This window comes from Cotesia typhae, unplaced genomic scaffold, assembly GCF_013202065.1.
Source record: "Cotesia typhae breed Kobodo isofemale line unplaced genomic scaffold, CoteBio_Ctyphae contig_33, whole genome shotgun sequence".
Taxonomy (NCBI): Eukaryota; Metazoa; Arthropoda; class Insecta; order Hymenoptera; family Braconidae; genus Cotesia; species Cotesia typhae.
In genome coordinates, this window is record NW_027423741.1 from 2,227,670 (window position 1) to 2,245,987 (window position 18,318).

At 26.1% G+C, this 18,318-nt stretch overlaps 1 protein-coding gene across 13 annotated transcripts in view; it reads left to right on the top strand.

The window, feature by feature from the left end:
• Positions 1-13,411, top strand: part of Heph (polypyrimidine tract-binding protein 1 heph) — a 166,498-nt gene extending 153,087 nt beyond the window's left edge. For 10 of the 13 annotated variants that reach the window (XM_074241073.1, XM_074241063.1, XM_074241067.1 and 7 more), the window contains 9 exons: positions 1,864-1,915; positions 2,442-2,500; positions 4,502-4,730; positions 5,285-5,505; positions 6,670-6,703; positions 7,749-7,841; positions 8,392-8,608; positions 8,785-8,926; positions 9,014-13,411. In XM_074241073.1, coding sequence (XP_074097174.1) covers positions 1,864-1,915; positions 2,442-2,500; positions 4,502-4,730; positions 5,285-5,505; positions 6,670-6,703; positions 7,749-7,841; positions 8,392-8,608; positions 8,785-8,926; positions 9,014-9,082 — 1,116 coding nt within the window. In that variant the 3' untranslated portion in view covers positions 9,083-13,411. The remainder of the gene's footprint in view (positions 1-1,863; positions 1,916-2,441; positions 2,501-4,501; positions 4,731-5,284; positions 5,506-6,669; positions 6,704-7,748; positions 7,842-8,391; positions 8,609-8,784; positions 8,927-9,013) is intronic. The other 3 variants (XM_074241074.1, XM_074241070.1, XM_074241072.1) reach the window with 2 other exon arrangements.
• Positions 13,412-18,318: the final 4,907 nt, after the last annotated feature.

Genomic DNA, 18,318 nt, shown 5'->3' on the forward strand with positions numbered 1-18,318 from the left:
TTTTCAGTTGTAGCAAGATGATTTCCCAGGGGATTGAAACCGTCGCTCTGTACTCACTGTATGTGCTTTTAAGAACAAATGGAACGAAAACGCAAAAAGTCTGGACTGTCGGTTACTCAATTTTGGTCTGCAGCTTGGCTACTGCCAATTTTATTCGGATTTTAGTGGTGTTGTTTGTTACAACACATTGTGACCGTGATTTTCATTAGTAATTCTTCATTGTTGTTATTTTATTCTGTTTAATAATTTGATACGTATATGCATAAATATTAGTAAATGAATTCAATTTACAGATAGATGAATTTATTATTATTATTGTTATTACGGTTTTTGGAATAACAATATTTAAATTACATAATCGACAGTCACTTGATTAATACACGCGGAGCTTAAACTCGCGGTTGACCGATGAATATTGAAAATTATCATTGAATTCGATTTATTAGCACGTCATCGCCGGAATGACGGTTAAGCACTTTGATTTCGCCCGCACGTGAATTCAACGTCACCAAATATTGTTTTATATTTTCTGACAATATAATGCTGATGGAAAATCGGTTTACTTTTTGCTAATATTTTTTATCTGTAACCGCAAAAATAACAGAAAATAAATGAAAAATACAAATAAAAAAAAACTAAAACATCTGTTATTTAATATCATTTTAAAAGCTTCGGTCTGGGTATTTTTCACCTGGATATAAATGTTTTTATTATTATATTTTGAGCTTGTTTTTCACCGTGAAATGTATACGTAGGATAAACTTTTCAAGTCACTCTCAATATAACGGTTGCGATAATAACGGGCAATATCACTAATGACTGGCTTTATTTGCCAGAGCGTCAATTAAAAACACACATACTGATATAATTGGATGCTCCAAATGACAATACTAAAAGTGAAACGGACATTTCTACATATCTATCGTAAATATACACAATACGTAAATATACAAACATATATCAATTCGTGTATGTTGACTTTATATTACATCTTTATACTTCATATTTTCGGTGTTTAAACCAACTTTTTGTTATCAACAGTAATTTCATCTTGTTGAATTAATTCATATTCCATTAGTATATTTACAAAGGATTCGTACCTTTGGGAAACGTTAATACTGATTGTAAGCTATTGATTAATACAAGGCATCAAATAGTATCTAAAAAATCCAAACAACTCGCGTAATTTTATAAAGTGCGTATTTTGTGTGGATTTAAAAATAAAATTTATTTAAGAAAAAAAATTTTTAAACTCTAAAAATAAATTTAATTCCTTAAATTAAATAAAAATATTTGCATTAAAAAATGTTAATAAAAAAAATTTGTTGAAAATTTTCTTTTTATTTAAAATTTTTATAATTTAATATACAGAACAAACAACAAACAAAAATAATAAAACAGATACTAAAGTTACATAGATGCTATTATTCCGGCGAATAAATATACGATATGTTTGGTAATTGTGTTTTTAACTCCACTCATTACGCCACTGTTTAATTACTCTCTATGATTTTATTCGCGGGAGCTTGCAATAAGAGCACACCGGGTTATTTATACCGCGTATATGTAATATGAAAGGGCTGGAAGGGATTTTGGAAGGTTAAAAGAGAGGTCAGTTTAGTTCTGGCTCCGAACGTTCGGTTGATCCATTCGAGCAGCTTCACTGTACGTACATAATTTCCACCCCTTGTCTGTCATGCATAATCAACCCGTTTTCCATCAACGACCGGCACAATTGCAAGAATAATCTCTCCGCGTTTTAATATCTTATATCTTATTCATAGCGCAGATTTAAAACTACCGTTAATACTGGAATTAATATTCAATTGAAAGCTTAATTTTATTTTTGTTTTTCTATTTCAGATATTCACGCGCTTCGGAAAAGTATTAAAAATTGTCACCTTCACTAAAAATAGTAAGTATTTTTTTTTTTTTTTTTTTTATCATTCAAACCTCTTTTATTTCAAAACTCAGCAAATTTTTTTTACAATAAGATAGAATTTTTTTTTCAATGCAAATAATTAGTTAACAAAAGAATTTTATAAAGTTTTGCACTGGAAAGAACTTACAAAAAAGTTTTCTATCGAGTTAAACTTGTTTAAATTGCCGTTGAAAGCTGACACTATGATTTAGAGCCTCTATATTTTATTTTATCATTAATATTACATTTTTATTAATTAAGGCGAAACTATATAAATATAAATATTTATAACTGCAATTAATTATCGATGAAATTGAATATTTACTTAAACTTTCCTCCCACTCTGATAATATAATTAAAATATCACCTTCGGGTCTCATTGAGTCACAATAAATCAATTTTAACTTAATTATTATTGCAAAGAAATTAGGATAAATTTAATAATTGTATTATAAATGAGTCTAATTCTTCGTAAAGAATCATTAAAAAAAAAAAGCAAAATTGAATTATTAATTCGCAGGTACGTTCCAAGCCTTGATACAGTACTCGGATACAATAGCAGCCCAGAATGCTAAAGCGGTAAGTACATTCCATCTGGTATAATATTATATATGGGTTGGCCTTTTCAAGCCCCTTAAATTTCCGGCCTGCACACACGCAGTCTCCGGTACGGCCGCGGAAATCCCCAAGGAAAGATAGATCAACTTGGGAATATTCTTCCGACTCTCATGCGCTTCCATTCGCGCGCGTGACGTGAATAATGTAGTACGCTACATTTTCGGGCCTCACTTCCGCAAATCGTGTGTAGAAATTATCCTATTAATATTTAAATGTTAATTTTCCACATTCCAATTTCCGCCAATTCCTTTGAAAAAAAAAAAAAAAAATAATAATAATAATAAATTTACTTTCTTCGCGAATAAAACTTTCGCTTTTATTTACTTTTTTAATCTAAATTCGAAATTATTGTCTCGGTACCGACGAATTATAACAAACGAGTCTGGCCGCTAGCGCTTCTTCTCTTTAAAGATTTTAATAGTCTCGAAGTCGTCGAGAAAATTTTCCCTTCCTTCCTTGCAAATATATATACGCATTAACTAACCAAGTTGCAATGCAGACTCGTTGCTGCGCATTGCCCAGAGCTAAACTTTTCTTTTCTTCCCCAACTCTGGTTTTTTTTTTTACTTGTAGAGTAAAATTCTTATGATCTTGTCATTATTGAACATGTAAACCTTACTTACTTACTTACTTGTTAACTTATTTACTTATTTTTCCACCCATTATGAGACTTTAAACTTTTTTTTTTTTTTTTTTTTTTTTCTTATGATCATAAGTATTGAAAAAAAAAAATAAGGACGCAATAAATAAGGCTAAAATAATTTTTAATTAGAGATTATTGGAGAATTTTCTTAACGTCGGAAGAATTTATTTGATCACTTCTGAATTTCGGCGGAAAATTCTGAACCTTTTTGAGAAATTTATTACCATCCTGGAAATAAATTTACCTATCCTTATTTATTTCGTACAAATGTTCTGCTAATTAAATACTTTTGGTAGAGTGATATAAGGTGTAACACACTTTTTTTATTTAAAACAAATAATTTTATTTTCTTGGTATAGAATAAATGTAAAAAAAAAAATATCCCAATTTTAACAATTTTAATAAAAATTTAAAACCTAAATTTTCATTAAAATTTATCATAGTAATATTTATAAAAATTAAAATTTTTTCTAAAAGAAATTTAGAAACTCTAACCAATGTAAGCGCTTAAACAAACATTAAATTACAAACTGGATACTATTGTGGTGTACTAAATAAATAATAATAATTTCTCGTTTACTTGAAGAACAAACAATAACTTAAAGCGAGTTTAGCCAGCCTAATGGTTCCAGCATATACATATAATCTAACTTCCGTTTTTATCCTCGGAAATTAACCAATTTAGCTAAACCAAAGAAAGGCCGTAATGTAATTAAATCTAAACAGGAAATATAACAATGAACATTTAATTAGATCCGTCAGGTCAATGTAAAATTAATAATGGCATTGCTTATTATATGGAATATTCATTAGTGGGTGTAAATATGCAAAATGGCAGTTGATGGCCGAACAAAGTCCAGCTGGAGTTCCAGCTCCAGTTCTAGTTCCAAGTCCACAGAGAATACCAGATACCGAGCAGGAACGAGTACCGTACTGAATACTAACATCCGAGCACAGTTGAGTCCACACATGTAACAGAGAGCATAAGTCAAACAAAGCCCCGGCAGTATTATACAGACTGGTATACACATTGCTCGTCATATTAAAGGACCACGAATTCGCTCACGCGTTCGCGTCATTGTGCGGTCGGTTCGCTGCTGTATTATTAATCAAAATCAAATATTCCCATGTACAACCGTTCACCCTCGATGATATTCTCCATACTCGCACCTCCGATCTTTTTCAAATTAAAATTATATTAATAACTTATAAAATTAACCAATTAATTAACTCACCGCTAATTAATTTATCTTTTTTCCATTCATTGTATTATGTCTGTTATTTTTGGAATTAATAATTTAAATTTTTTAATCCCGCAGACTCTTGATGGACAAAACATCTACAACTCTTGTTGCACACTGCGCATCGACTTTAGCAAAATGCAGAGCTTGAATGTTAAATACAATAATGACAAATCACGGGATTACACAAATCCGACGTTGCCGACTGGTGATCCAAATCTTGACGCCGCTTCTTTGGCACTTGGTGGTGAATTACTTCCTCAGCTTCTTCTTAGTGCTGGTACTCAACAGCGCGCTCGTTTACCTGGTAAGTACTTTTTTAAGATACCTTTTTGATTTTTTTTTTTAGTTAATAAAACGTCCCACATCTTTCTCTTTTTCTATTTTTTTATGAAAAATATCTAAAATTATTAAATTTTTTTTTTATTCTTACAAAATAAATTCAAAATTTTATAATGAAAAATTTTTTGTATTAAATTTAATATTGTTTCATTTTTTTTTACTTCCTTAAATGCAAAAAAGCTCTCAAACTAAATTTTTATTGTTTTGCCACTAAGAGTTAAATTTTTTAATTTACCTAAAGAAGATTTAAGTATTTAATTGCACATAGTAAAGACTCGTAAAAAATAAAATACAAATTTTTCTTAAAAGCTGAAAATTAAAATTTATCATCAATCTTAAAAAAATTACTCAAAACTCTAAGAAATAAGTAAATAACCTGCTCTTCATTTTCTTAAAACTCTCACTCTTTTCTTCGTTAAATTCTCATTGACGCTCACCAGCTGCTTAAGCATTTAATATTCGCGTCAATCAATCAAGTGGGTTCTGTTTTATTAATGTAATCTCATGAATTACCTGAAGTAGAGTCAATTACAGGAGCTCCGAGCGTCCTTGCGTCGCCTTTTGCCGCAATGCATGGACTCCCCTCGCCTCTGGGAGGCCCTTACGGTAATGGTGTGGCACCAGGTGCTGGACTCGCTGGTCTTGGCGGCTTTAGTCTCGGCGCGGGTGCTCTGGGTGTTCGTGTGCCCGGCAACCCCCAGATTTCATCTGTCTTGCTCGTCACCAATCTTAATGAAGAGGTAAGTCCTAATTTATCACTCAGTAACATTCTTTTATTATTTTATCATCATCATCATCATCATCATCATCATCATCATCATTATAATCATCATCAATCCACTCCTCATTCCACTTCCAGTAAATTAACAATCAAATTTATGCTTCCGTCATTTTTGTCTAAAATTTTTTCAACTCCCATTTTTTTTAATTTTTTTTTTTTTTTCAATCCATTTTTTTTAATTTTTTTTTAATACTCGAGCTAATTGGTATGTACATTACAATAAAAATAAAAATGTAGAAGTTCAAATAGTAATTTTTAGTATTTTTTAAAAATAAACTAGAGAATTAAAATTTCCTCTTCAAATAAAATAATAAAAAATAAATAAATTACCTAAAGCATAATACAAAGTTTAGTGTGCTTTAAAATCGAAAGATTTTAGTGAACAATAAAAATTTGACGGGGAAATCGATTCTTAGTGCACATGTAATCCTCGTAAATGCCCAGCGTAGATCCGATATATAAATACACGCATTGAATAAATCACCTAGCCATCACAATCCTTTATAGATCCTCCGATTAATCGTAATGCCTCGGCATCCATCTCATGATGCCCGGTGATCATTTTTATTTTTCTATTTTCTCTTAAAATGTAAAAAAAAAAAAAAAAAAAAATAAATAAACAAATAAATAAAAAAAATAAAACCAACAATAAAAAAATTCACAATCTGAATTTCATGCACATATTCAAATTTTTGTAACACATGTTCAAAAAATACTCACAACAAAAACAAATCAAATAGAAATTTCTTAAATTTGAAATTGCATAGGATTTTTTTTTTTTTTTAAACATTTGTTACAATTATTTCAAATATTCTGTACAAATAATTATTATTAAAAATAATTCTATTGAAGAATCGGGCATCACGATTTTTGTCGAAGTTATTACACATATCTCGCAGCTGCAACTTGTCACTATACTATACTTACTATGTGTACTACTATTCGTGAGTGCGTACAAATTTTATTATTATTTTTCAAATTATTTATCAGTTAAATATAAATATTAATTAAACTTTAAATAAAAATAATAATTAAAATTTGTGCGCAATCACCACCCGTACTATTACATTGAATTCTATGTACTCGCTGACTACTGACTGGACTCTGTCTGTTCTCTGTGTAGATGGTCACGCCTGACGCTCTCTTTACCCTGTTTGGTACGTCTCCACATTTATATTATTAATTATATTACATTATTAATTATTATATTTAAACAACTCACTACTATGTAAAATCACCGCTGTCTCTATATTATTGTAACAAAATCATTATAATTATACAATAATAACAGTATTACAAATTATTATTATTGTAATTATAATTATCAAATGATAAATTAACGTGAATGTCAGCAAACAATTATGCGAATGAATTTACATTAAATAAAACGCATATATATCAATACAAATTAAACTTATTCAAGTAAACAGCGTTAATTCAAAAATATACACTATTATTAATTAATTAATAAAATATAACTAAATATGAGAATAATTAATATATTTAAAATCTATATTCTTATCTTTTTATTAATTAATTATATTATTTATTTTATTCCACTAAATTTCCATTATTTATTTTATTTTAAAATAATATATTAATTACAATATTCACTACAAATTCTTTTATCTATTTATCATTGCCATTATTTTTTATATATACATATATTTATTACATATATAACGTTCACAATCTTCTATTTCTCATTTATTATCTGAGATTCTTCACAGTGATTAATATATATCAATTATTCATCCATTAATTATTTATTTATTAATTTCGTCGCCTTCACATTGACATAAGCTTTTGCTTTAATTATTTTTACAAGTAATTCCATAGGAAAATGCCATTATTATTATTATTATTATTATTATCATTATATTTTTAATTATTATTATTTTTGAGGCACCTGGTAAATATATTATAATTTTCATTATTTTTTTTTTTTGATTTATTTATTTATAAATTTTATTTTTATTGCTAACCAACTTAGCCGGGTGCCTTTTGCATGATCTAGACCACGGTCCGATCGTACCCCGATATTCTCATATAACTTTTTTTTTTTTTTTTTTTTTGTAAAATAAAATCAAAATTAGTTTCTATAAATATTAGATTTTTATGATAAAAAAAAAATTGATTGATATTCAATAAATTAATTTAATTATTTTAATTTTTTATTAATTAAAAAAATATTACGTCTAGGCGTTTATGGGGATGTACAACGTGTGAAGATTCTTTACAACAAAAAAGACTCAGCCCTTATCCAGATGGCCGAGCCTCATCAAGGACATTTAGGTAATTTATATATTTTAATTTTTATTAAATAGATAAATAAATTTTAATTAGCAATAAATAAATAAAATTTTGCTTTATTAAGTAATGACTTTTGTTAAATTGTTCTGTACTTTCTTAAATATGGACATTTTTAAAGATATAAGCTCTTCCCGATGTTACACTCATCAAGAGCTTTCATTTGAGTACCCACATCAATTTTTCATATATTTTATATATTTATATATTTCACAAATATCATATATATATATATATATATATATATATATATATATATATATATATATATATATATATATATATATATAAAATATGTAAAAAAATGCCATGTGGGTACTTAAATAAAAGGTCTCGATGAGTGTAACATCGAAATGAGCTTATATCTTCAAAAATGTCAATAATTAAGAAATTACATTGTATCAACTAATGAAATTTTTAAAGATTTTTTAAAAACATTTTTAAAGAATTTTAAATCAAGATCTTTGTAATGACACTAAATTTTATTAAAAAATACTTAATAATATAGATTAATAAATATTAATTTAAATTTCAGCAATGACTCACATGGACAAACTAAAAGTCTTTGGAAAACAAATCAGAGTGATGGTGAGCAAACACCAGACTGTCCAATTACCGAAGGAGGGACAACCAGATGCGGGTTTAACTAAAGACTACACCAACAGTCCTCTTCACCGATTCAAAAAGCCTGGCTCGAAAAACTACCAAAATATCTACCCACCAAGTGCGACCTTGCATTTATCAAACATTCCGTACGTATTAACGCAATTAAATTTTTTTTTAATTTAAAAACCAATTAGATTAATTAATTAATTCAATCGAAAGCAGCTTATTGTTGAAATTGATTAAAATAGATGAACTAAAAAAAAAATTTATGTAATTAAAAACAATAATAAATTATACTAATTAACTATTTATAAAAATCCAGGGCGACTGTAACAGAAGACGAGATAAAGGATGCATTTACGTCGAACGGCTTCACAGTAAAAGCATTCAAATTCTTCCCTAAGGACAGAAAAATGGCCCTTATTCAGATGCCTAGTATGGATGACGCAGTAGCAGCTCTTATTGTAAGTATCTTGAATAAAATAAAATTACATTGAATTTAAAATACAATGATTGAAAAAGAAGCTAAAGATTTACAACTTTTATTACAGAAAATGCACAACTATCAATTGAGTGAGTCCAACCACCTGCGAGTTTCATTTTCAAAGAGCAACATCTAACAAGAGCGACCTTACATCGAGTCGCAGTGGTTCCAGCCATACGCTCTTGTTCACTATTGGACCCACTCTACCCTATATGACTGATAGATCCACCGACTCCACAATCGCTCCGATAATGGACTACCATTCACCCAAGCACACTACATACTACTGCTAGATACTGCTATACTTTACCCATCGAACTTAACAGCCGGCTCGCTATCATTCGTCAACGTCCTTCACCAGCAACACTTGACAATCAAAGTCTAAGGGAATGAGTATCAGGACTTCGGTCAACTTGTCACATTCCTATTAAACAAACGCTATCAGTTATTACAATTATTATTTTTATCTGATAATTAATTATTATTATTTTTAGTTTTTATTATTATTATTAATACTAGTATTAATATTAATATTAATTTAGATTTTAAAAGCTAATCATGTGAGACTTGATAATAATTAAGAATAAGAGTGTCTTTGCGTTACTAAAGTACACCGATAATAGTTGATCATGATAAAATTACCGTCGGATTAAAAAAAAAAAATAAATAAATAAATAACTTATTGTATGAGCTCAAGGTTCCCGGTTTTAAATAGTATTGCGATTATCTGATTGTCTGGTTTTTCCGAACAGAACATTTAACTGAAATAATTAATTATTTATCAAAGTTTATTGACCCGAGATTAAACATTCAAATCTCAGTTACGACCTAGATATAGACCTAGAGACTAGACTATTACCTATTATTTAGAGTTACGGATTATCACCAGTCTATTATTACATTACAAACTCGATAAAATGGATCTGAAGACTTTAACGATTGAAATGAGCGCTGGGTTGCTGATATATATTGATAAATAGCAGTTTTATTAACTCTTGTACAGAATCCACGTATCGTAAGATATTTAACAAATAAGCCGGCCGCGTTAGCGTCCACTTGCTGGTGATTCATATTATTATTATTATTATTATAATTATAATTATTATTAATTATTATCATTGCTAGCGCGTAAGAATTTTTAAAATGAGACAAGATCTCTTGCATCAATATTACTTTTATTTACAAACATTCTTACGGCTTCCCGGTGCTACTGTCGGTTTAATATATTAATTATTCCTGTTACTCTCTGCGCCGCCAATACACGAATGTTTGCTGGAAAAAAATGAAAAAATAACAAAAAAAAAAAAAACGATGATTAATTGCAAGGGATGTGACATTAATTTAAAAAACGATGGAAGGAAATGTCTGGTTAATAGTTTAGGTATCCAGTATTTACCTGGTCTGTCATCGCCGCATGTTGACAGCAGTTAAATGATATTTAATGTGACGTGATGCTGAAAATAGCAGACCTGACAATTTATTTATATTTTTAATTAATAAAAATTAAAAAAAATGCAGATTATATTTTAAAATTTGCATTTTTTATATAATTTTTACGGTAATATTTATATATCACGTTTCAGATGCCATAAGGGCGTATAATAAAAATTCTATTATTTTTTCCAAGTCCAAAAAAAATTTTTAATTCGAAAAAAAATAAATTTTTAATAAAAAAAATAAATATAATTTTTCTTGAGGGAATATAAGGGCATATAATTTTTAAGGGCATGTTTTATAATTTTTATACACCCTTATGGCATCAGTAACGCGATATGTAAAATTATTGGATTTAAAAATAAGAATTTCTTCGAGCGGCTATTTTTAGTATCACGACAAAGCCTGATTAAAAAGTAATAAACTGAAATACGCAAGACAATCGTGCTGTGTTTTTTGGAAACCAGCACATCAGATGTACAAAAAAAAAATGTAATGAACTATTAATTTTATAAAAGTGATAATTATTTTTTGTCAAAGTTATATTGTATAAATAAAATTTGGTAAAACGGCTGTCAATGACGCGCGCGTTCCAGGCTGATTTTTAACAAACAAACAAGTATAGATCCACACATATTTATATATTTATTAATAATTAATATGTGTGTATGTATGTCTAGTTTTTTAATTATTTTAAACTTTTGCATTGAACAAGTATTACACGCACACGATCGCCGATACATCCACACATTATGTTATAAATTTATTTTATTATTAGATTAGGTCTTATTTTTTTTTAATTTCTTATTTGTTATGAATTATTGATAGCGTATAATCGTAAGGATGATAATGATGATGAGGATCGTTTAACATATCGCCGTTTCATATATTTGAGTATATAAATATAAATATAAATATTAACATTAACATTAATAATAATAAAATAAGAACAGAACAATGTAATGTATTAAATAGAAACAGACAAAACGGGTTATGACAGACAAAGATTGAGGGATTTTTATTTAATTAAGCTCATGCTAAGTATAATTAATAATTATCATTGCCTGTGAGATTTATTGTATTAATTCCCGGTATGGATTTATATTAATGTGAAAATTGTCTTCCATCGGCAACTCGATCGTTCACCTCAACATTTAAATAATTAATAATTATTAATGCTATTATTACAATAATATAAATTGATAAGTTAAATTAACCTTCAGTCTTTGTTTCGGTAAATACCCGTAATACTTTTTGATTGGTTAATATTATTATTAATTATTATTATCATAATTGATAATTAATTAATTAAAGCGCGGTAATTGAATATCATTTAAATCAATGTTATATATTGATGTAAGATAATAAATAAAATAAAAGCAGTAGATGATACGATAGCTGAAATAAATAATAAAATGGTTAGTTTGCAGATATGTAGTGTTATATAAAGACAGGCCCAAAAGTATATAAAGTAAATCATGGTATGATAAATATATATTAACAAATAAAATAAATGAAAAATATAAATATATATTTAAAGTAAGAAAAAAAAAATGCCAGCGAAATAGCAATTAGCTGGTATTGTATTTTATTATCAGCTGGCCTGGCGGAATATAAATTATTCATTTTATTTTTTATTTACTATTTTTGCCCCTCGAAATCAAACTCTTGAATAATTATTGAAACTATCGATTTATAGTGAGTTTTAAAAGTTGATTAAATAAAGATAATTAAAGGATTAAGAATGAAATGATATTATGAAAAAAAAAAAAAATAAAATAAAATAAAATAATGATAATGATAAAATTACAAAAACAAATAAAAGTATTGATGTTTAAAGTAATATTGATTAATGAATTATTAAATTTTAAAGTTACGAGTTACGTGATGTCGTATTCGACGGTTATTGTTTTACAAGTAAACGGAAGGACTCGATTTATTGTCAAGTTTATTATTAATTTTTAATTATTATCATTAATCCAAGTATTTTGTGACTATTTTAGTTAACTTTTTATTATTATTTTTTTATACAGTAAGTAAACTTGTGTACATTTTTATCTGATGCATATTTTGGAGTCAATTACATTTTATTACTGTTTAAAAAAAAAAAAAAAAAAAAAAAAAAAAAAAAAAACAATAAAATGCGTGTTAATCTAGAGCTAAAATACCAGATCGTGTTATAAAAATTTTTTTTATAAATTTAGCAGATAAATTATTTTCTTCCGACAATTTTTTGTTCCAGTATTTTTATACTCATTTTTTTCGAGTCAATATTTTTAATTTAGCAATTGAATTTTTTCATTACAGCTTGAATATATTTAAAAAAAAATTTAATAACACGATCTGTTAGTTAAAATTAAATAAGCGAGTGCCGGCCCCGGACAGTTAGTATTTTGTGCCAAACTAGGCTTAACCATAATAAAAAAAAAAAAAAATGAATAAATATTTAACAGATGATAAATAATTAAACATTATAAAAGGCCAACTCAGCGAACTGAAAACTGTTAGCAAAGAAATAATAAAACTCAATTGAAAATATATGTATTTGTATAACTGACCAATATATAAAAAAAAATAATAACGATACTAAATATAATAAATATGCATTTAATTAATAAATAAAATAAAATAAAAGCCGGCATGAGCGAACGGGGCCAGTTTGAACCTATGAATCTGTATTAAGAATCTCCAGTAACTGTTTTAGATAAATAATTGCCGTTAAATGGCAAATTGATAATTAGAGTTCCGCAAATAAAACAAATATACTATTAAAAAATAAAAAAATAAAAAAAAATATGACACGCAAAAACAAAAATAATTATAGCACGCGCACAAGTAATTATAGTATTAACGATTGTAGACAGCGATTACAATTATAATTATAATTTATAGCTATTAATTTTAAATTAAGATAACGTTTTTTAATGCATTTTATTGCCAGAATTATTGTAACTGCTTATGTTTATTTTATTTAACTTTTTTAATACCTACTTTATTTTAAATCATTTTTAATAATACTTTTTACCGTCTATTTTATTTTATTTTACTTTATACTTTAGTATTAATATTATTCATTTTTTTGTTCCACCTCTGGTGCACTTTCATGCTTATTTATATTATAAATTTAATAACAATTAAGTTTTTTATTTTCGGTGCTTCCTGTCACGCTCTCAAATCCTCAAAAAAATCCTCCAATAAATTCCTCCTCCATTTTTATAAATATATGTATTTATTTATTACCAATATTATATATTTTATTTATAAATATACTACAGAAGTTACTTTAGTTAATAACAACAGGGTGACTCGAAGTTCTTCCGTTTTTTTCTTTAAATAATTTTAATAAATTAAAACAATTATAAATAATGAACTGGTTATAAAACGCAAAATATCGTGTATAAATTTATTAGCTGGATTGAGGGGGGCCGAGGTGAGACTGGATTAGCCAGCACTCGCTAAGTGGTGTTACAAAAATATTAAATATAATTAAATATAATATATTTAGGTGGAAAAATTTTAAATGTATCAGCCGTGAATTAATCGTACTTATTATTAGTGAATACAAATTATAAAAAAAAAAAAAAAAAAAAAAAAAAAGAGATTCTGATTTAAAAAAAAAAAAAAAAAAAACGCGAGTTTCTTTACAAAAAAATTACTATTCATATCCGATCGGTGGGTATACCCCACCCCTATAGTTATTACCAAATAGCGCGTTGAATAAAATATTATAAAATTTGATAAAAATTAAAGTCTCAGGTGCGAGCGGCTGCATTTCAATATCATTATATTTTATTAATCAGTAAGACTAGGATAAATAAAATAATTAATTCATTGATTGATTAATAAAGAAAATTATAATAATTATTATTATTATAAAACTATATTAATTGTATATCGTTGCTCGCATATTCACACTTATCATCTAGCACAAGCATGTTATAATTGACTGAGAGAGAAAGTATCACATAATAAAAAAAAAAAAATATTTGCCTAACTCTAAAGTCGTAAGCAACTTATTTAATTATTAAAATATAATTACAGTTTATCGACAAGTAATTTATAAAAATAAATAACGCTTACGACTTTACAGCCAGACATGTTTTATTAACAGTCAAGTGCGCGTCAGGGTACAGAGATAAAAACGTTTTCTAAAGATAATTTAATGAAATATTGATTAATTAAACACTCGAGAGTGATCGCCTAATTAACCAGGTGATATATAAATATATATATATATATATATATATATATATATATATATATATATATATATATATATATATATATATATATATATAAATATATAAATATAAATATAAATAAATGGATATAGATATAAATATAAATCTGAATATTTGAGCGATAATTAATCGCGTTAATAATTAAGTTGGTAATCAAAGGTGTAATAATTGTGGATTAAAATAGTTTAGATGAATTTAAAAGGTTGGACGTTGACCAAAAAATGTGTTTAATTAAAAAAATTGATGATGTATAAAATGGTAATGGCATTGTAGCTATTACTAATGTAATATCAATTATTATAATGATTTTATTATTAATTAATTAATTAATGTTACGTATTACAATGCTAAGAAAGAAGAAGAAGAGATATGAAATAACTTAAAAAGTAACGTAGATAGCCTAGAGGTTTTTTCAAGTATGTGAATACTAATATTGTACATTGTACTCGAGTTCTTTGGTCCCGGTCTCTCTACTTGTCTTCTATTCTTTATTATCCCCTTTTAAATATACGGAGAAAACTTTTTGATTAAACTCTTTGGATAGATAAATCCTGAAGCGGTTGTAATGAGAACAAAGTAATTTTTTAACTGTGGTTAAGTGTATAAGTAATATTTGTGTAGAGAATTTTTTTTTTTTTTTAAGTGTTTCTATTGTGATTATTGTTGAGAAGTTTAATTACTTTTTTAGAGTAGCTTCTTTGATAACTATTAACTGTATGATAACGTGCATAGTTAATGACAATCACTATCGACAAATTGACAAGTAAATCCTAAAACTATTTAAACTGCCACGCACTATCACTTGCCTATTTAATTTTTTTTGAACGGCAATTATATTTTATTTTATTGTTTTTTTTTAAATTCTGTGTAAGGAAATTAGTTTTAAAAATTTAATTACATTTTTGATATTTTTAATATTTTAAAAAATACATTTTTTTATCAGTAAAAAAATTTATTATAAAATTATTAGCTCAAATTTTTATTTTTATTAAATTAAAAAAAAAAATTTTTTTTTTTTAAAAAAAAAATATTTTAAACTAAAAATAAAAAAAAAAATTTTTTTTTAAACTAAAAATTTTAAAATTAATTTCCTTGCACAGAAAATAAATTTTTAGTAAATCTTCATAAAAAAATAAATTGCCCAAAATCGTTAAAAATATAATTTAAAAATAATTGCCGTTGGATTAAATAATTAATTTTTCTTCCTGTTGCCCTTCTTTTCTATCGCTGACAGAAATGATCTTTAAAAAATATGACCTTAATAAAAAATTAAATTAAATTTTTATAAACATAAAAAAAAAAATTAAAAAAATATTTTTACTAGTCAGTTGTCATCCTGACTTGTAATATAAATAAAAAAAAAAAAAATATAAAATTCACTTGTAATTAATCTCGGGAACATATTTATTAAAGATTATTAATACTGTCAGCTTAGCCATTGGATAAAAGACTAAGTAATAAAACCTACGTTGAATAAAATAATTATTGGGCCAGGAATTGCGTTGCAAATCACAATCAGCTCAGCTCCGGCAAGACTCGTTGAAAAATAAAAATTTATTCATAAAAAAAAAAAAAAATTAAGAATCGCTGAAAATTAAAGAAGAAAAGAATAATTTTTTATTTTTAAAAATGAGGATTATTGTCTGAGCGGGCGTTTTACAATTAAGCTTATGTATAAATTTATTATTAGATTTAGTAAGTGACAAAGAATAATAAAAAACAATCAATTAAAATAAAATAAATAAAAATAATGAAGCTATTTAATAAATAAAAAAAAAAAAAAAAAAAAAAAAAAAACTACATCCTGACTAATATAAAGCGTATCACTAGTGAAATATTTAAAATAAACGTACCTCTCGCAATCAAAGTGTTGGAATATATAAATAATATATAAACTTGTGTTTTAAAACATAAACATTCACGGATTTAATGAAGTAAAAAAAAAATATATGTATAAAAATATATGAATATATAAATAATACTGCACATATGGATTGGAAATGAAAATAAAATAAAGAAAGGGACTACTGAATTATTAAAACACTGCGAGATTTAACTTGGGTGATTGCGCTTGTATTTGTAAGCCGATGAAATGATGATTATGAAAAATTTAAAAAAAAAAAAAAAAACAAACCGATTGAAGGTAAACAAATAAATAAAAAGTATACTGAAATAATAAAATATATAAATAATAAATAATAATAATCAGTAACGACAAATGAAATAAAGTGATAGAAAATTCACATTAACATGATAATTTATAAATGTGAGACTGCGTTACACCATACATGTATATTATATATCAATATATATGTATATTTTTTTTTAACGATTGTAAAACATCAATAACAGGCGTACGCGTATTAAATATTTAGTATACAGATAAAAGAAGTATGATAATAAACACAAACTCATCTCTCCAATTGTTCTCCGCCGATTTGCATACATATTTCTGTATGTATATGTTTCATATATATAGGTATATTTCATGCTCTTGCATGATTAATAATCATGTTAAAACTCTGCACGCTAGTACTATCTTGTACATACTCAATTATTAACGACTGGAAACTCGTTTAAAACTCTATTAAACTTTGCTACCCTTTTTTATAACTTTTTTACACTCAATTTCTGTTATGTTTGTCTTCGTAAATTAATTATTAAAAGCCTTTTTATTACATACTTTGATTTATGAGTTTATAATTGAAATGTTCATGTACGTGTACGGTTGATTGAGTATTTAAAGGGGAAATATATTGCTATGTTTATCAGAGAATTATTGTTTTTTTTTTTTTTACAGGTGAATATGCAGAGTTTTTTTTTTATATTTTTATTGAAATTACGCATTGATTTTAAATGAAAAATATTATTTAATTGTGGAAAAATTAAAACTGCATATTTACATAAATTTTTTTTTTAATTTGCTTGAATTTTTTGCTTACAACTATTTTTAATACGCTTGTTTAATTTTTTAAATGTTTAAATACACAGAAAAAACAAAATTGGATATCATCCCAGATTATACTGAATAAAAAAAAATCTCAGATAGTAGCTAGTATAATCCAGATTATAGTGAGTATAATCCAGATTATAATGAGTATAATCAAGATTACAATCAGTATAATCCAAATATTACGTATTATAATCTGGATTTTTTTAGCTACTATCTGAAATTTTTTTTTTTCATCACAGATATCACTGAGTATAATCTGGAATAATATCCAGTGTCATCTTGTTAAATCTAATTAAATTAAAAAAAAATTCTTTGAAAATTTTAATTTTTTTTTTTTGTTCTTGATAAAATAAAAAAAATCAGATATTTAAAATTTACAAAAAAAAAACCTAAGAACTATATTCTTGTATCTGCGACTATATTTCATCTTCTTCTTCAAAACTATTATCAATAACTATAATTGTTCTATCTTTAAAAAAAAATGCATCATTGTATACTTTGTATTTGTATATTCCAAACACATTGGACCTATTAATTAACAATGAAACACCCACACGATGTAAATAAATAAAATTTTGTTTTTTTCTCTAACCGCTATCTTCCAAAAATCGAAGAAGATATTTTGTAAAAGTAAAAATATTATAAAAGGTGCGATAAATACGCACAAGTTCGACCGAAACAATCGTTACGAATTGTGCCTACATAAATATATATTTTATGGGATCAACGTAACACTATTAGTCA